The sequence below is a fragment of the Dermacentor variabilis genome, chromosome 3 (genome assembly GCF_050947875.1).
Source record: "Dermacentor variabilis isolate Ectoservices chromosome 3, ASM5094787v1, whole genome shotgun sequence".
NCBI lineage: Eukaryota > Metazoa > Arthropoda > Arachnida > Ixodida > Ixodidae > Dermacentor > Dermacentor variabilis.
The window spans coordinates 79,096,505-79,116,353 of record NC_134570.1 but is presented as its reverse complement, the minus strand read 5'-3'; the positions used below and the strand labels follow the sequence as shown (position 1 = coordinate 79,116,353).

The 19,849-nt window shown below is 44.8% G+C and overlaps 2 protein-coding genes across 3 annotated transcripts in view; both read right to left on the bottom strand.

Annotated features, from left to right (window-relative positions):
• Window positions 1–9,809, bottom strand: part of LOC142575931 (uncharacterized) — a 42,290-nt gene extending 32,481 nt beyond the window's left edge. For both annotated transcript variants that reach the window (XM_075685736.1, XM_075685737.1), the window contains exons 1-4: window positions 9,652–9,809; window positions 8,050–8,282; window positions 6,415–6,492; window positions 3,179–3,299 (exon numbers count right to left, since the gene is read on the bottom strand). In XM_075685736.1, coding sequence (XP_075541851.1) covers window positions 3,179–3,299; window positions 6,415–6,492; window positions 8,050–8,282; window positions 9,652–9,700 — 481 coding nt within the window. In that variant the 5' untranslated portion in view covers window positions 9,701–9,809. The remainder of the gene's footprint in view (window positions 1–3,178; window positions 3,300–6,414; window positions 6,493–8,049; window positions 8,283–9,651) is intronic.
• A 2,767-nt stretch (window positions 9,810–12,576) lies between these two features.
• Window positions 12,577–19,628, bottom strand: LOC142575927 (uncharacterized). The gene is made up of 3 exons (XM_075685731.1): window positions 17,866–19,628; window positions 14,843–14,944; window positions 12,577–12,664 (listed from the first exon to the last, which is right to left on the bottom strand). Exons 1-3 carry the CDS (start codon window positions 19,324–19,326, stop codon window positions 12,605–12,607), a joined length of 1,623 nt encoding a protein of 540 aa, XP_075541846.1. The 5' UTR covers window positions 19,327–19,628; the 3' UTR covers window positions 12,577–12,604.
• Window positions 19,629–19,849: the final 221 nt, after the last annotated feature.

Below are 19,849 nucleotides of genomic sequence, written 5' to 3'. Positions count from 1 at the left end.
ATTAAGCTTCCAAAAGGGTGTCGAATAAGCAAAATATCAAATGTTTTGCGCTCTAAGAAACTAATCCATATTTATAAAGCTTCTAGAAAGCTGCAGATAAAAAAAACATGAAATGCCACGCGCTCTAAGCAATCACTCCACACTAATGACGTGCACGCAACTGAAGAACGCACCCTAAGGATGCCAAGTGCCTCCTTTCGCCTGCGAAATAGTTAATCCTTTGGAACTTTCACTGACATGTATGCAAGCACGGACAAACGTAATTGGATCGCGTGAGCTGTGGCCCACGTGATCCCCGTGCCCTCTAGCAGCCTCGGAGGAAGCCAGAAATTGGATGACGCATAAACGAACTGCGGCGCTCATGACCAGTTGGCACCACTCGATCTGTTTCTTTACACGTATATCGAAGCGTCGTTCGCAGCGTGTGCCAATCACTTTTGTCTGCACCCAAACCTAAGAGTGAAATTATGTGAGCCGTAGTTGTGTTAAGTACACGTTATGAGCCCATACACATTAAAAAAATTTCCCTGCGCTAACGCTCCACTCGAGTGTTTTTCCTTAGTCCTGTAAAGCCTCAACACAGTTACACACCGGGGAAAGAAAATTAGAACTTGCTCCCTTGGATATCTTGCTACGTAGATTGCATTTGTACGAAAGCCTAATGAAACTTTATTTGCGGTGAAGCCTAACTACTATTGCGATAGCAGTTATATGGATACTGCAAGCGCATTTCTGCCGTCGCCGTGAGGTTCCGTGTAAAGTCCAAGGGTGATAAAATCGTCGCCGCGCGCCTTATGCCGTATGTGCGAGTGAAAGCGTGCGAAGATGAGTCGGCTATCACGGCTCAATCTCGGGACCGCAAGCGAGGAAAGCGTGGAGGAAGCGCGCCGTCTCCCGTCGAGCACAAGGCTCCATGAGGAAAGTAGGGAGGGGGCCACGTGGCCGCCCGGGCCGCTGTACCTAGAAAGCCATTTGCGACGGCGACAGAGTCCGCCACGCGCTATGTTTTGGCGGCTTAGTTGGCCTTGATGCGAAACGCAGTACGAAGGTCAGCTCGCTTGCTGCTGCTGACGCGCTTCCCCACTCCAGCGTTCCGACAGCCAGTTTCCGCGGTCATCGAGGGAGGTGGGTCCATTTTTGCTTGTGCGCGCGTCACACCATGCGTGTTAATTTAGTTAGTATGCCTATGTTTGCATGTTTCTACGGCCGAGAAAACTACTATCCTTATTTCCTGTAGCTTTCTACTAATTTTCTCGGGCAATCGATGCTCCGCCTTTCGGGCGAAACTGCGACATTTTTTTTATCATAAGTAAAGAAGTAGTAATATGCTCGCTGAACTACATTAGCTGAACACTCACTCCAGCGTATCAAAAACGCTTCAGCGTTCTGTTTTCCGAGCTGAAATTACAATTTTCAGGTATCAAATGCCACATAAAATAATTGTTGCGTTGGGCGTTACAGGCTTATGCATGGTGACGTTTCCTAATGTGCAGATCTAGATATGCATGAGCCCATCATTTAGTTGCAGATGTGTAGGAATATCCAGGAGAAAATTCTTTTCGCGATAACATTTTGCTCTCTATCCTCATCCGCACGCCTCACAACGTTGTTTTTGATCTCTTCTGATTTTTGTGCGAGCAGGGTAGCAGTCTGAAGGAATTGAACGCTGTGGAATCCTCTGTGGCTTTCCCCAGCGAAATTTCTATCCATCTTTGTCTCAGCCTGGTCAAAAGCGCATCTGAATGGATATGGCAGCTGTTGGGGTTCTATATGAACACATATGTAAACCGTCGCCGAAGAGCGACAATTAATGTTCCTCGTGCACATGGAGCGCGCACACGAAGTTGACTCACAATTCGTCGCGTGACTTGCTGCCCCGCAAGGTGTGAGCACAAAGCTTACGACTCATGCTATTTCAATCTCGATACCATCCACGAGTAATACATTTGGAAAGGATCAGTGTATAGAAGGTCTCGTGTTTATTTCTGGGGTTCACCGTCTGCTACTGCCATCTGAAAATTTGTTTCCATTTAAGACGTATATTCTTCTAGACCAACTTTCACCCGCGTGTTTAAGTGAATTTTCTTTTCATTCTATCGCTTTTTTTGCGTCGAGTTTATCAACTTTCCTTTATCTTTCGACGGCGAGTATACGGTTCACTGTTTTTCTGACGCTGAAACGAACTGCATGGTTTCACATGCTGCTTTTGAAAAATGCAGGGGCAACACAGTTAAGTCAGCTTTCGAGGAGTAATTTATAGTAGGGCCGCAATGCTACGGCGATGTCACTCACTCACTCACTCACTCACTCACTCACTCACTCACTCACTCACTCACTCACTCACTCACTCACTCACTCACTCACTCACTCACTCACTCACTCACTCACTCACTCACTCACTCACTTACTCACTCACTCCTTGCAAGTGAACGCATGTAGGCTAACAGTGCCGGTGCGAGAAGCCAGGTGACAAATACACTCTCTAAGATGTAACTCCCCAAGCGAACTACGGAGAAAATGTTGCCTATAGTTGCCGTGTTCCAAAAATGTGGGTAGTTCTCTTTCTTACTATGTATCTCTGCTATCCATTCTCCCTGTGGTATTGCCTGCACCATGTAGCCATGCTTGTCAATATCTTCTTATTGTTTTGCTGTTGTTTTTTTCAACTCGCTCTCCAAACTATAAACAGACTGATCGTCTATTTTGGATTTGTCCTTGGTGTCTCAGACTGCAGCTTCGAATTCCTGCAGCTCTGTCACGAATATGTTTTGATTGTGGTGCTTTACATGCCAAAACCACTTTCTGATTATGAGGCACGCCGTAGTAGGGGACTCCTAAAATTTGGACCTCCTGGTGTTCACCTAAATGTACACCTAAATCTAAGTACGCGGGTGTTCTCCCATTTCACCCCCACCAAAATGCAGATGCCATGGTTGGGATTCGATCCCGCGATCTCGTGCTCAGCAGCCCAACACCATATCCACCGAGCAACCACGGTGGGTTCTCACGAATATTTGCACAATTCTTAAATTAGAGCTCATTTTTCTACTGGAACTATCATGGGTATAGTTGCGGCTTCGTTTTAGGTTGTGTGCAACTCTTGACGACGAGTCTGACCTTATCTTGCCGGGTTCAGGTAAATTATGATTATTCTTTTTTTGCTAAGAAGTTCGCTTACGCATTGTTGGTGGGTTCACGCTCTGTAGAAGGACGCACTTTCCGTCTTTACAGGTTCCCATGTCCCCGGTGATGGTTCTTACTCCTCCTCTTACTGGCATCTCTTCGAGCGGGTCTGCAACCTGAGACATCAAAACCAAGAAAGCAAAAAGAGAGAAAGAGAGAGAGAGGAAGAACAGCTAGTTAGAAAGACTGGTGTGGACCACGGCTGGGCAGATATTTTGTCTCCTAAATGATAATAAATAAAGATACAGTCAGCAGCGTCCTTCCGTGCGCGCCTATTATTCAAAGGGAAATTTCCTCAAATGAATACCGATAACAAGTTCTTGTATATGTTCGAAAGCATAGAGCTACGATATTTTTATGTCTTTGAGGGTAGCTATACGGTCTTTTTGGTATGGCACCTTGAACTTCGTCGTAGCGTAGGCAGAATGACCGCACAGACAGAAAGGCACACTAGAGATATGTCACATATGTCACATTAGACAGCAGACACATATGAGTATATGTGTCTACACGTGTAACCGTGTCCTTAGAAAGAGGGGCAGAAACAAAGAAGGGTGGAGGGAGTGTCATGATTGACTTCGACAGCGCCTACACTAGCCCACAAAACCTCTTCGACAGTAAATTTCATGAAATTCTGGTGAGTCAGCTGGTATCACCTACTCGACAAGCGGCCGAATATCCTCGAAAGCTATGCACGCGTCACAGGCGGCTGTCTCCTCTATGCATACGAATGAACCGGTGCTGCCATCTGTGTTTTACTACGCTGCTAATTCGCATCACGTGATGAAACTTCGAGGCATGGCGTTGCGCGCATTCCTTTTTTTTCGCACAAATTATAAAGCCAGTCAACTGAAATTTTCTGATGATGTCAAAACTCATTCATATTAATCACGCTACTCATGCCTTAGTCAAAAATCTGAAAAGTCGCGAAAGGTTTGTAATGTTCACTCGAGTATGATTTCCAATAAACTCTTCTTTTGGTTGGTTTAAGAAACAAACGCAACGCCGTCCGAGGGCGAACTTGAGTAATTATCCGAGCATGATCCGAGCAGGATGCGAGCATGAATATGTTCAAGGCCCCGAACGACGGCGAAAACACGCCAATACACAAGCCTCTCGGCCATCATTGCACATTGCCTCTCAAGAGAACATTTCTCAAGGTTCGTTACACCATAAACTACGGCGGAAAATGTCTGCAATAGCGGCTCACTGTGACCCTCAAGACAGGGCCCTTCCTTTAACGTTACTCAAGTGATATTCTTTAAAGCCAATCCAGAAACTGACATGGCGGCTATCTCATAACGTCAAAATTGTATTCGCGCGGTCGTAAATAGGTTGCAGTGTTCTCTTTTTGGTGGCGCCACCGAGGTATAGGCTGCAGGAGTCGCAGATATAGCACGTACGCTACTGCTTCTGGCGCGAAGCGGCTTTCTCGTTTTTAAGAACATCGGAGTTTCTTGGAATTCTAAATTTCATCAAAAAGCAAGAAGGGCGCCACTGGGCAGGTCCCCAATATACTATTCCCGAAAAATAAAGCATTTTCTTGAGCGCGACCATATCCTCACACATAGCCTGTCTTCTTAAACCAACTTTTTACTACGGCGTACTTTTCTAGGTGTCTATTGTAACCCTGGAATCCTTTCTTTTTTTTCGGCGGAGGTAATTTTCTAAATGAATCTTCACCAGCTTTCTTCATCGGTCGTTTTTTTCGCGTCGAGTCTATATGCTGAGATTTTTGTATCTCCTTCGGTAACTATCATGACAAATTCGACTGGTCGTTTTCGAGTGCTCCAGTGAAGCTTCGAAGGTCATTTAAGAATGTAATTAAGCTTTACTATGACTAGGAGCGCGTTCTTATTTAGTGCTTATAAATCTGGAATAACGCTGCCAATGCCATTTGTTTCCGTAATATAATTCCATTACTGCTTTACGCGACCATTAAAGCGACTTGAAAGCGCTCTAAAAAGGCCAGTCGTAAATGTCATCTGTTTTACTGTACTTGTTGACGCTTAAACGTTCTGTATGACTACAGATCCTGCTCCTCGGTACTGTAGTTGATTCAATAACCGGGACAACAATGGTTTTGAGCAGCAGTGTAATACAGGCGCAACGTGGCGCATTTCTTTCATTAGTGTGCAGTTTCAAAGCCAGGAGGAAAGCAAGGGCGCTAGCTTTTAATGGCTCGCAATGTCTCTAATGAACACGTTAAAGGTGATCACACACACATAAAAAATTGTAATTTCCTCAGCACACGATGCTTCGAAACGGAGCAACACGCGTACTTTCACGTTGCTTGGGTGGTCGAGCAGTAGAGCCCACGTGACTGGAGCGCCACCGCAAACCTGCCTTAATTTTGGGTTTCAAGCCAATAGGTGGTGCGCGTGCGCACGCCTGATTCCACTACACCTATGTAGCTCGTTGTATAATAAAATGTAGTATAGTGCCTACAGTTATCGAAATCTTGAACAAATTTCATAAGGCACTAATGTGAAAGAGGGCGCTTGTCACTATGTCTTCTGATTACTTTTTAAATATTTCTTTTTTTCAGCACAAACCAGCTTTCTCATCCTTTTCTATGATGTTTACTTTGGGAATTGCAAAAGGGAAGTAAAAGAAATGAAATATTGCTTTGTTTTTCACTGATACAGATACCTTGTTTTTAAAAAACCGCAAGGCCACAAGACTATGTGTGAAAAAAGGTTAATAGAAAGAATAAATACCGTCACGCATACTATATAACAGAGTCACTGTTATTCTTGGTCTTAAGAAAAATGGTATACATAATTAGCCGTCCTGTGTCAACAATGAAAATCGATTTCAACAATGAAACGATTTGAACAATGAAACGATCAACAATGAAACGATTTGAAGATATCATTTATCTTGGGAGCATGATTGAGGACAATGCGGTAAGTTGTTAAAATTCCCTTTCCTCTATTACACGCTCGCATAGTATTCAAGAATGTGAGGAATAATAGATAAAAAAGGTTTGTTTTTATTTGTGTGTAACCCTTAACTCCTTTGATACACTTCATGTTTCTTTCATTTTCAATGCATTTCGGTTAGTCAGGGTGCGATTTTTTGTTTATTGTTATGTGTAAAACATGTTTCTTCATCCCTTCTCAGCCTATGATATTATGCCACTCGGGGGCGCTTGAGTTTTTGACAAACTATGTCAAATTACACTATGCTATACAGACACCAGTTGAATTTCACTCCAACTATACTTACAAAGCACGACTGGCCGTCCCTCAAGACAAAGTCTTCATCTCCCTCACAGATGAAGGTACAGTTGTGGTAAAGATATCCCTGTGAAATAGAAACACATCCAGAATCCCAATGAGACTTGCGCAAAGGAAACACTTCCAGGTTATTTAAAACAAAGCCATCGGCTCATCCTTCAGCGAGGATAGGTGGGCTTCGCTCTTGGGCAGCCCCGAACTTAGTGACCAAACCCTGGCCATCCAGAGTGCCCGCGATCGGGCCGTCAAGCTCGGCTTGGCGGTTCCTACGTGGGACTAGCCGGGTGGCGCGGGGTCTCCCCTGCGTCTTCTCTGGACCTAATAAAGTTATTTCACTCACTCACTCACTGCCCTGCGAAGTCTTCTAGGTTGACTTAGGAGTCGCAAGGTAGATATTGAGTGCGTAATTCGAGACTGAGATTATATGCTGAATTATGTAATTGAAATTGTGACTGGGGAAGCCACATAAATAGTCAAAAAAGAGTTAGTCATACTTTATAAGAGCCTATAGGCACAATACCGAAGTTCAAAACTGTAAATGTTATCGTGTGCTCCGCTTCCGCTTGATTTTCGGCTGAGGCTCTATGATTTAGCCCCCCACAAAACTGCCCATGCGTAGCTTGAGGGAAACTACCAAATTCTGTAGAAGCTAATGCAATATTTACTATTATTTGTAGTCAAGAGAACGGCTCCCTCATAGGGCAGCCAGAGGTAGACATCACAAGGGCCGCGTGTTCCAAGCTATAGCCACGATTCGGATATCCCTGAGGTAAACTTAATCGTTAGGAGTGCTATCTAGATGCCTGCTAATGAAATATTAACGATAAAACAAAAAATACATAAGAACATCACATGTCAATGACCTAAATGTTGTACTATCTTGCCGCTGTGATTCTGAGCAGACGATGGACTTTAATTAGCGTGCAACTTTTTTGAAGATGCAGCGGAACAGTGAAATATGAAAGTGTGTCTAGAATTTAAAGTGTTTTACCAGGAAAGGCTGTCCCTACGCCTCCTTCATATAACTTCATACTCTCTTAGAAGAAAAAAAAAGAACAAATTAACAACGCGCTTGTTTATTCTAGTACAAAAAGAGAGCCTGAAATAAAATAAAGTACTGAAATCGTGGGTGAGTCGCTTCGTGCGTGAGCCCAGACATGAGGCACACGTGTAAATTCCAGGCTGCATGGCCCATGCCATCATCAAACTTAATTTATTTCTCGCTCTTTGAGCTGTCTTCTCTGCCGTGCATGCAGACTACAAGTCGGCGTTGAACGATTATTTATTTTGCAGAATTTTTTATTTGGTACAACTCGCTATATTTCTTCACGCGCATTGCAAGAGTATATAAGCTGGGCGTGGAAACGGCGTCAGAAAAGAACTCGAACATTAATATACCAGAAATGTATACATTTCAAAGCTAATGCAAAATTTATCAGCGCTTTGCCTGCTTCTTTCTCATCGGCAGTACTTTAGGGCAGCTTTTAAAGATAACTTCAAATACATGTTTTGTCAGAACGGTCGGTAAGGTCATCTGTCCCCTGGCAATATAAAACTATGCGCGCCTTCTGAATAAACTATGCACGGCGCCGACGTAGAACTAAAAAGCTGTCGCAATACTTACGGGAACCTTTTTTCTCAAAGCATCACAATCGGGGTTTTTGTCACGCGGGGGTCCCGGCGGGGCCTTGGTTGCCGTAGGTCCTGGGGGTACCTGAGGCACCTGAGGTACCTGGGGCACCTGGGGCATCTGGGGTACCTGGGGTACCTGGGGTACCTGGGGTACCTGGGTTACCTGGGGTACCTGGGTTACCTGGGGTCCAGGGGGTACCAGGGGTACCCGTGCCTTAGATTGCGCTGGGCAAAAAGGAAATATGAAATAATCGGCCAAAGTTAGGTAGGGGTTTCTTACTTGATAGCAATTTTGCAACTCTAGTAGATGGTTTCGGAAAGTAAATCAGTGCTCCAACCTCTCCAGCTTGCCCTCTCAAAGTCAACAGTTTTAATGCCGAAGCGTTACATGTCCCACGAGGCGGAAAATGCGGCGCTTGCGGGACTATGCCATGGTCCGAAAAGGACCACCCACGACCACTGGCCGCAGCCGGACCCACTATGTTTGGTGTTAAGGCAAAGTTTACAAAGACAGAGTTACTTAAGATATACGTAATTAAGGCACTCCAACCAACGACCTTTGGTGTTGAATAAGCCAAAGTAAATTAAGGCCCAGTTAATTGAGGTAGAGTTAATCAAGGCGCTCCGACCCGCGACCTTTGGTGCGAGCTGAACCCACTGCCTTGCGTTGTGCGGACCTTGTGACGAACACCGTTGGTCACGCCGTGGCGCTTGTGTTTTGCGTGGTCGCTCGATTCACGTGACTCTGCCAATGGCGCCCCGGATGTCGCCAGGCATCTGCTGACGTGGCCGCAATGCTTCCACATTCATCCTCGTAAGGATAACGAAGTGGCAAGAAACCACCTCGCGAGCTACAAACATCCTTTCTTCTCCCAACTAAAGCTTCTCTTTACTTTGTTGCATGCTTGACGAGAATACTCCTTGTTTTCTTCAGCTATATCAAGCTAATGTACGATCACACAATCATGGGTCTTATGGCTGCAGCCTAGCAAATGGTGGGAATGTTTCTCGGTGCTGTAAGCCGTAGTGCGAGTGTTCTTTGATGAGAAAGAGAGCAGAGGCGGAATGTTGTTTATGACGGCGAGAAACATAGATACATGATGTCTCTTATTTTTTTGTCTTTGCACCTTGAACTGCCAAGCTTTCGATATTGTTCGCTCCAGGCATTACGCGTGTGTAATGCTGTAGCGCTGTAGGAAGTGTTCCTTTCACTCTTCTCCGTGTAGCCTATATAGAAGCGACACATTTTGTAGTGTTTCTTGAAAAAAAAAAACGTTTGAAGTTACACGAAAATTACTATGGGCGATAAGCTTTCATACCTACAAAAAAATGAGGGCAACACGAAAGCTACTGTGCTCAAATTATTGTGTCTCGAAATGCGGAGCTTTAAGAATGTTAACAGGATAAGATGTTATATTTCGCCAGTCATGTATTTGTACAAAGTGGACGAAGAATTGCTCTAACTTAATAGAAGGTTTCCTGAGTGCATTCGTTCACGCTCATTTTGCTAGCTGCAGTGTCTCCTGAAACTGTGCACCGCTGTCTGACACTCAATGACATTCTAACTACCCAAACGCAAGCCTTGGTCACTTACCTGCGACTAGAACGGCCAAACCTGCCCATATAACGGTGTCCACGAACATTGCGTTGAAATTTCGAAAATTGAAGTGTTGCTTAAAAACTCTTCCACAAACGTGCAACGGCCCTCGCTTTTTGTTACACTGTCTGACGCACTGACGAATAAATACTCCACCGCGTGATGCACAAGTAGATGCGTCTGGCGCAAAAGCTAAAAGCTGATTGGGTAGCCCTTCCGTCACGTGGGGCTGACGTGATTCCTTGGAGATGGCTGACAATGTATAAAAGATTCACGGACTCCAAAGGCTAAGCCACCACACATAAGTGTCTGTGGGCTTTAAAGCATCGCACTACCTTTGCGAGAAGAAACGGGTCAAGTTGTCACTATTCGATGCAACGTGTGTATATCCAGTGATCCTTGGCCCACATCTGTCATAGACAAGCCGTTTCACTCAAGGAAAATAAAAGGCCGACCTTGGTCCACCTTTGTCTAAGCGCCAGCGAGGATGACGCGGCCTAACATTTGTAGAAGCACATGGTCGTAGAAAAAAAAAACAATTTTCGTTAAAAAAGTGACGTCAAGTCATCTGTTTTTCGGCAGGAGTCGGGTTCTCACACACATGAGGGATTGTCAAGCTCGCACCTTTAGTGCTTGAGACAAATAAAGCTGATTTAATGAATTTGATAAGCTTGTTTGCGTTTCTGCGACCACGAAATTAGATCTTTTAGACGGGATTCTTTAGCTTATATAGACACTTTGATGTTTAGAAGTATTAACACCGGAAGATTACAAGTTGCGTCATGTTTTCATAGGGCAAGAAACAGACACAACCTACCGCAACTGCCTCCGAAACAGAACATCTTTGGTAGCAGCAGTTTTGTTCCGCATCGGAGACACACTTTTATTTGTGATTGTATCCACTGCACGAAACAATAAGAAAGAGTACTTGACAACCTATATCGCATTTCAATTGAGTAACTGATCTGTACGTTGAATGGAGCACAACCGAAGTATCACTGATAACGTTGCTTTGGTAATGTCGTGAATGCGCTTCCTGAAAACAAATAAAAACAACGGAAACGAACGATGAAATGTACTGTGCATTATTTCTTAGCTTCAAAATAATATTAAATCAATTCCTCTTTGTGTTTTTGTGTGTTCTGATAAGCACATTTGTATCACCATGATCCGAATAACCAGAGTCTACTTGCGTTCATTCAATGATGTGGGAGAAATAACGGAAACCATTTATCAATAACGAGGCAGAACACTTGCGAGAAAAACAGGATAGTAGCTGTTGCCAGTAGGTCACCTAACGCAGTCTGGTGATCCTTGCGGTAGTAGTGATAGGAGCTCCTGAAACACATATTTTTTTTTCTTGCTTGTTATCTTTGAAAAAAAAAACTACATTAACAATTGATAGATGAGGTGTCTACTTATCGCGCAGTGAAAATCAAACCTCAGATGCACAATCGCGCAGTTGTTTGGCGGAAAACACGATAGAAATATTCATAATGGTTTTCCATCTATGGCCACCTATCTACTCGAGTAATTCATCGCACGCAGCAGTATCACAGTGTCTGCAACAGGCCGGTTTTAAATCTTCTATTTACCTGCAGTTTTTTTAGAATAACAGGTACCGCACTGCCAATAAAATAGACTTCGTAGAGTTTGTTTCAATCAAGTGGATCGCAACATGTTGCATAACTAAGTTAACCTCCGTGTTCGGGTATCAGATCGTTTAGTTTTTTACACCATTAGCATTACTTGACGACGTTAAGCACCTCCAGGCTATCTAGCCTCTTACGCTGATCTAGTGACCCAAGTTTTCTACGCTTGGGACACTAGGTATTTGCTCGTGATCGCGATGTCCTCGTGGCTGTTCCATCGTCACCATAACAGCATCGGCTTTCGACTTTTATTGTCGTCCTATTGTCGTCATGTCGTGATCGTCCTACCGACTTCGTCGTTTCGTCGACGTGATTCCTTCTTCGTTATTCCATCATCGTCACTGCCTCGTGGTCACGCCATCATTGTCATGGCCCACTCTGACCAGCAAGTGCAACAGCAAAATGGGCCAATCCCGGAGACAGTGCGTGTGTCGCATAAATCGCAGAAGCACTGGAAATCTCAGAATGACCTCTTCTGATTCTAAATAAAGGTGTCTTCACCAATAATGTGTGTCGCTACATCGCGTGAGTACTAATGGACTTAACACCGACAATCATCGTTAGATGGATTGCGTGGGAATTTTTCTGATTAAGGTCGCAAATTCAGGTGCGTTTATCACCGACGTTCTGCCAACATAGTTTTACGATCCATAGTTCTGCCAACATAGTTTGACATAGATGGATTGCGTGGGAATTTTTCTGATTAAGTTCGCAAACTCAGGTGCGTTTATCGCCGACGTACTGCCAACATAGTTTGACGAGTCCATAGTTTGACGAATATTCGTCTGGACAGGTAACACCCTGATGAAATAGTTGCGGTCGCTGGCCAAGTATAGGTGAATAAACACTGAGACGTTTCGGAGCCCGTACCAATTCCCTGTTCCCAGACTTGATTAAAGAAAATGCACCATTTTGATGTGAAATGTTCCGCTCAATTTATGGCTAAGGAGAGCAACCTTTAAATGAGGTACAATACGCTCATTTTATTGGTCCACTCAGTTACGGTAAAATAAATTACGGGGTCGAATGTCCTGACGCCGGCATAGCGGGCTAAAAAGTGCGCTTTGCTGAAGAGTCCAAAGAAGTTTTGAGCACCTGAATTTCCTTAATGTGAACCTAGGTGTAGTTACTCCATTGTTCGTGCGCGCATTTTGATTTCCAATATGGCCGCCGTGGCTGGGAGCCGAACCCGTGGCCTCGTGCTCACAGCGGAACGCCACAGTCACTGGGCCAACTACAAGAAAATAATATTTGAAAAAAGAAAGCAAGAAGACGTTTGACAGGCAACGCACATGCCCTCATTTATTTGCAATCTGTTGACACTGCCCACGCACACAGACGCCGATCAGGCTCCCAACCTGAAAAAAATAAAGAGAAACAAATAAGTTTCGTTCACTCCTGACGCAGCTCCCCAGATGGTAGCGACCAAGAGGGGAGGTCGTACACGTGTAGAGAAATTAAAACATTTCTACAACCATCAGCAGCACCACCACCTATTACTAATTCCTGCAGATCCCTACTCGCGATGAATGTCGACGTTAATGCGATGATCACGGAACCAATGTAGAGGCACATAATACTGCCTCCTCAGAGACGCTTCATGGATGAGGCGAGTACTGGAACCCGGCTCCTCTCTCGCGTTTTCATCTGGAAACGCTGCGCCATCCAACGCAGCCGCTACGAAGTCCGTGCCTGGCGCGTGTGTGAATATATTGGAGAGTTTTACACAAGGGGACGAGCAATCACCTTGCGTACCCAAGAAATTAGGGCTACGGCACTGCGCACGCGCAGAACCCGAAGCGTGCTGGGTTCTTGGGGCGGCCGATCCGGAATGCACATCGCTGCCCCGAAGAGGTCTCGTTACTACCACTGTGCTGCCGCAGTGAACAATAATTTCCCGGGAGCGAACTGAAACAAGGGTAGACAAGAGTAGCCGAGACACGTATTCAGTGAACAATGGGCGTTGAACATGCGAGCGGTGCCATATTCGTCAATCTCGCGACAGCGTTCTTCCACCGGGAAGTGAAATCGACGAACCGCCGATCGCAATACATTCGGTCAAAATGTACTTTCGCTGAGAACCTGGCGCACCAGAGGCCGAAATTTATGCCATTGCGGATTGCTTCGACTCGGCTTTAATCACAGCCTATGCAATGTACAGTGTTAGCTTCGTGCCAACTAAGAGCTCTTGCGTGTAAATGAACTATCTTTCAACAAAAAATTACCTCTTTTAGTTGTCATTTTAGGGTTAGGGTTATGTTTTGGGAACATCAAACGCCACATGCATAAGTGTGTGGTCATATGTGACTACATGTCGAAGGAGCTGCGAGTTAGTCTGACTTGCATATGGAAATGCAAACGATTGAAGGTTTGACTTGGCTACGGAACCACTGACCTACCCAAACGCCAGGAGGCCCCAACGCTTAAATATGCCCAAATCTTAAACTCTATTTTTTGAATAACTATGAGGCGGGGGAGCCGAAACCAGGGTAGAATGGGTAGAATCGTACCCATTCTGCACACCAGGGTGACCGTCGGGCACGGCTGATGAGTTGGCGCGTCCTGGGCCAACCGCATGAGGCGAAACTGAACAAAAACTGAACGCGCGTTTCGATCGCGCCCAAGGTGAATTTTATATGATTTACTGTCATTGAAGAGTTGGACATATCCATTGACACATACCGAGTCACCCAACTGGGAGCCAAGAAGATTCGTTGAAAATCGACACATACTCAGTGACACATACCCAGTGACACAAGTTGGTCCGAGAGCTGGTTTGGAACCGGGTTCCCTGAGCATAACAGCCAATGCTCTACTCTTTAGACCATAGACTACGCAGTGACGCAACTTGGCAGCAGAACGGTTAGAGACATCGACATACAAAGAGGCAAACAGGTGTAAATGCAGACGGGCACCGGAAAGTGCGTGAGCATCCTAAGAATGAACTAAAACTTGGCTTATTTAAAATTGAGGAATGTACAGACACGAATGCACAAAAAAGATGGCCGCGGATACCGTAATGGTCTCATAGCGTCGCAGACGCACGCAGGACCCTGTGTCTTCAAAGGATCAGTAAATAAGTATTTTTTTACCAAATATTTCAGTGTTAAGTTTTTGTGTTGCTAATTTATTTTGTGCCTAGGATGAAAAAACTTTGATTTTTTTATAATTTAGTATATTAGCCCAGGTGCACACAAGGCTTCCTCCTTCTTACTATGAGTCCCAAATTACGACAGAGGCGGAGGACTGTGAAATACTTCGTCGATGTGGGGATTTATTGCAGCAGTATGAGAGCTCTGCACATCAGTGCTTTCCTCGTTGTGCTTTCATCGGAATGTGGCCACTATCAACCCAAATCATACTGATTCAACAGAACTTTGTAGACACAATGGCGGCAGTAAATAAAGGGCAGACTAGAGGAAATGAAGTAGAGGAAGACAGCTTCTTGGTGGGTGCCATCGTCTGATACTTGAGTTTGCAGAACGAACCTAACCCAGCGGCATCCATCAGCACATAGTGGAACTTTCGCAACTTACCCTTCTGTGCAAATGGCACGGAGTTCCGTCTTTCTCAATTTCGTAGCGCTCATTGTCTTTGTGGTTGTCACACGTGAACCTGCAATTTAAAACTGGTGGCACCTGCAAAATGGAATAAACCCAAAATACAATTAAATATAGTTTCGACATGTTTAATGCCCATTAACACCACCAATGGTACCGTATAAAGACCGCACCGATAGCCATGTGCAGCACTTGAAGGCTAAACGATGCATTTAATGAGAACTATCAAATTGCCGTCGAAAATCTAACGACCGAACGCCAAAGTTGTATCTTGCGCCACAATATTATTGCAATAGTAAATATATGGACACACCAGACGCGTTTCTGCCGCCGTCGTCACCGTCGCCATCGCCGCGATGTTCCATATAAAGTCCAATGGCAGTAACACCGTCCCCGCGCGCCGTAAGCTGTATGTACTAGGGAAAGCATGCGAGGGTGAGCCGACGATAGTGGCTTAATCTCGGGCGTGTAAGGGAGGAAAGCGGGTAGGAAGCGCGCCGTCTATCGTCACACGCAAGGCACTGAGGGGGGGGGGAGGGGGAAAGGAGCGTTCTATTCCGGCGGCTGCTGCGTATAGCGTGGCCATACTGCCTTTATCTTGACAGCGATTTGCAATGGGGACTGAGACTAGGTGCCTAGGTGCACCGATGGCTGATAGCTTCGTGCGCGCTATATTCTCGCCGCTTAATTCGCGTTGAAGCGAAAGGCAGCACAAAGGTCAATTGGCTAGCTCCTGCTGCCGCCCTTCCTCACTTGAGTGTTCCGACAGCGAGTTTGCGCTGTCATTGAGTTACATGTGTTCATGCTTTCTTGTGCGCACGCAACACCATGCTTGGCAATTAAGTTAGTAAGCGAATGTTTACAAGCTTATATGGCCTATAGAACTACTGTCCTTGCTTCTTATAGCTGTCTACTAATTCGCTAACGCAATTAATGCTTCTCCTTTTGGGGTAAACTGCGACTTTTCTTAAATCCCTGAATACGTTTGCTAAAGCTTTAGCGGGGTCACAACGGCATACATGTATAATGCCAACAAAGAATAACGCCCAGGAAAGCATAGGGGAAATGCAAAATAATGAACAAAAGTGAAATGAAAGAGGACGAAAAGTTAACTTGTCGTCGGTTGGATCCTAACCCACAACTTCCGAATTCGAGATCCTCTTTCTGCAAAATTAACGAGAGAAAATTGAAACCGAAAGGCTCGGCGCTTGTTAATCACGACCAAATAAACACAACAAACAATGAAGCCAAGGAAAGAATCAAGGGAATTACTCGTAGCTGAAATTTAATTGTAGAAAATAATGAAATGAAAGCGGATCAAAAGATGAATTGCCGCTGCCGGCCGAGTGAAAACGGTCGCCGTTGTGCAATCGGTAGCACGCATATGCGGAAGTTGTGGGTTTGGCTTCCACCGGAAGCAAGGTTGGTTTTCGTTTCTCTTTTCTTTATTATTTTATAGATTTCAGTGTGAACAACAGCTAATTTTCCCGACGCTTTCATTGGCTGCAAGGTCGTTGGGTTTATATTGTCATGATTAGCAAACATCCAAACCCTCGGTTTCCCTTCTTCTCTTGTTCATGATATATATATATATATATATATATATATATATATATATATATATATATATATATATATATATATAACATTATTTGATTGACACATTGACATTATTTTTATTATTATCTATTATTATTAATTGAAGCACAGAAATCACAAATAAATCAGAATGAAAGTTGAAGAAAAACTGGCCGCATGAGGGATAAGAACCCACGTCTTCGCATTACCCGTGCGACGCTCTAATTGACCTAGCCTGGCGCCGTTTCCTTTTATACTGTCCGCAGCATTTGTTTGTCTGCTACAACCAAGCCTGATTATATTATTAGCCAGTGCCACCACTCAAGTATATGATAGCAAATATAGAACATATAATATATCGCTGGCCTCACGTAATACGCGCACTTTTTGCGTGAAAGCAACTGGTCAATAAACCCACACATGCTACCTGAAGGCATCGATGTTGCCGTACTCGAGATCCTCGCTATGTCATGAACGAGAAGAAAAGAAACCAAGGGGCCCGCTTTTTTATCCGCCTAATCATGCCTTAAGGTAGCTTGTGTGTGCTTACTGACCAGTTACGTTTACGCAAAAAGTTCACGTACTACGTGACGCTTGCGGTGTAGGCATGTGACCTGTGATTATCCAAACAGCCTATTGGTCAGACAAATAAGCCCTTTTACGGCTTCTAGAACATTCAGGGGCGTAGACCACTTTGGCGAGTGTCAGAAGTTAAGTGTCCTCTAATTAGAACAGAGGGATTTGCCACGATGTTGACTGCTTTCTCTGTAGCTCTTAGTGTCGTGATTAATCGCAATCGCTTCCGTGGTTTTACCGCGTGCACACCTGTACCCACGTGTATACGGTTAAAAAAGAACGCGTTCTGTAGTCCGATTCACTCTGATGAAGGCTGGTCCACTGGAAGCACCATTAGTAAAATAGTTATTTTCTTGTTAAACGCTATGTCATCATCATCCGTCATCACACCTTTATGTCCCCGTTCCCCCTCCCCCTGTGCAGTGTAGCAGGCTAGAGCGCCTTAGCTCTAGGCCGACCTCTCTGCCTTCTTTTACTTAAACTATCTCTATATATTCTTGTTAAACGCCTGAATCATCCTTTCGTTAATTTATTCATTTATCTGTCAATTTATTTATTTATTTATTTATTTATTTATTTATTTATTCATATTCTGTTCTCTGTGAGGATGCTAACGAAAAGAGCAGTGTCCCATCGTAACTGCAGCTCTGCAATATTCTCAACCTTGAAGTTACTGCTGACATAGCAGGCAGCCTATTTTCACAATACAGCCGTATAGATTCGACTGATTACTTTTCCTCGCAGATCTCCAGCCAGCCTGCATTTCTTTATCCCACATACATTCTTTGTTGCATAAAGGAAGAGCCATATAACCGAACTCAAATTTGTCCGGCTTTCTCACTTACTGGTGGTTGTAACCTGCAAGGCTGTCCTTTGGTTTGCATCTCTGATAGCGATGGTTCGAGCTGAGATGCTTGCCCGGTCACACGTTGTTGCATTTCCGTCATTGGTTTGTGCACATTTTTGAAATATGAAGGCATCGCAGGACTCTCGTTATGTATCGTAGCTGCTGACATCTTCCCAATGGGCTGAATGGTTGTGCTGGACGAGACGATGTCCGTGACATTGAAGATGCGACCACCAGGTGCCTTCAGAAAAGTTGTTATTGTGGTGGTGGTGTTTTTCCGCTCCAAAATTGGTTGCAGACCCGAAAGAACCGCTCTAGCGTTCGCAAGGGCCTCTTGATCACATTTGTGACCCGTAACAAACGAAGCTTTAGGTATCGTTTCTCTAGAAAGGGGCTTGCTTGCAACAGCAGGTTCTGCCGTGAAAGAAGGAAGTAATTCCCTCGAATTAACTGCGCTTGGACTTGTCACCCTCACTCTGCCGAGGATCCTCAACAAAAGCATTTGCGTCAACGCTGACGGGAAAGCATTGTTGCTTACTGTTGCATCGCGTTGCGTGGCAGGGACCCTTATCGAAGTTTTTCCACTGGGAGGCGCTAACGGAATTCCAATTGTTTTATTTTCCATAGTTGACGTTGTTATTAGAAGTTGGCCGACACCGTCGTGCTGTGGCCACGCCTGATTCAACGTGACATGGCTTGCAGTTGTCGCATTAATCGTCATTAAAGTTGTAGGCCTTACTTTCAATACTGAACTACGCGTTCCGGAAATCGTCTGAGAAATAGATTTCCCGGTTGATTTCTCTGAACCTGAGCGATTCTTTTTGGACATTTCCTCAAGCGATGATTGCATTGTCGAAATATCAGACCCTCCTGCTCGGTCTCGTAGCCGCTTTTCGGTTTCAGCTTTAGTATCTGATGTCGCCGGGACCTTTCTAGGTGACTTTGCTGCAGGTCTATGAATCGTTACTGGTTTCCCCTTCGATTCTACACCAAGCAAAACGCTTCCTGCCGCTGAAGCATTACTATGGCTACCAAAAGGTCCTTGCTTCTGCGACAGGCCTGCAGCTGGTTTCGGTTTGGTTGGTATTGATGGAACGGCACCTCCAAACACTCTTGTGAAATTGGTTACTATTTTTTTCGTGGTGTGTGTAGCTTCACCTGAAGTTAACCCTCCATGTGGTGGTACAGGTGGATTTCGTGGCACGGTGCGATGTTGAGAAATACTTGATTGCTTAGGTGGTAATGATATACGTGGTACGCTTCCTTTGCCTTTGTGCTCAGGGCTATTAAAATCTGTCTTCTTTGTTTGAACTGATTGCGAACTTCTAGAAACTGTTTTCTCCGTTGTTATTGTAGCCGTGGATGCTTTCATGGGTGTGGCTACTACAGGCCTGTTACTCACTGCTGGTCTCAACCTAGTATGAGCCCCAGGCTGCGCAGGACCCGCTGCTGTAACCATTCTGTTCAAATCAGAAGGTGCTTGCTTCTGCGACAGGCCTGCAGCTGGTTTCGGTTTGGTTGGTGTTGATGGAACGGCGCCTCCAAACACTCTTGTGAAATTGTTTACTACTTTTACCGTGGTGTGTGTAGCTTCACCTGATGTTAACCCTCCATGTGGTGGCACAGTTGGATTTCGTGGCACGGTGCGATGTTGAGAAATACTTGATTGCTTAGGTGGTAATGATACGTGTGGTACGCTTCCTTTGCCTTTGTTTACAGGGCTATTCAAAGCTGTTTTCTTTGTTTGAACTGATTGTGAATTTCTAGAAACCGTTTTCTCTGTTGTTATTGTAGCCATGGATGCTTTCAAGGCTGGGGCGACTTCAGGCCTGTTAGTCACTGCTGGTTTCAACCTGGTATGAGCACCCGGCTGCACAGTACCCGCTGCTGTAACCATTCTGTTCAAATCAGAAGGTGTTTGCTTCTGCGACAGGCCTGCAGCTGGTTTCGGTTTGGTTGGTATTGATGGAACAGCACCTCCA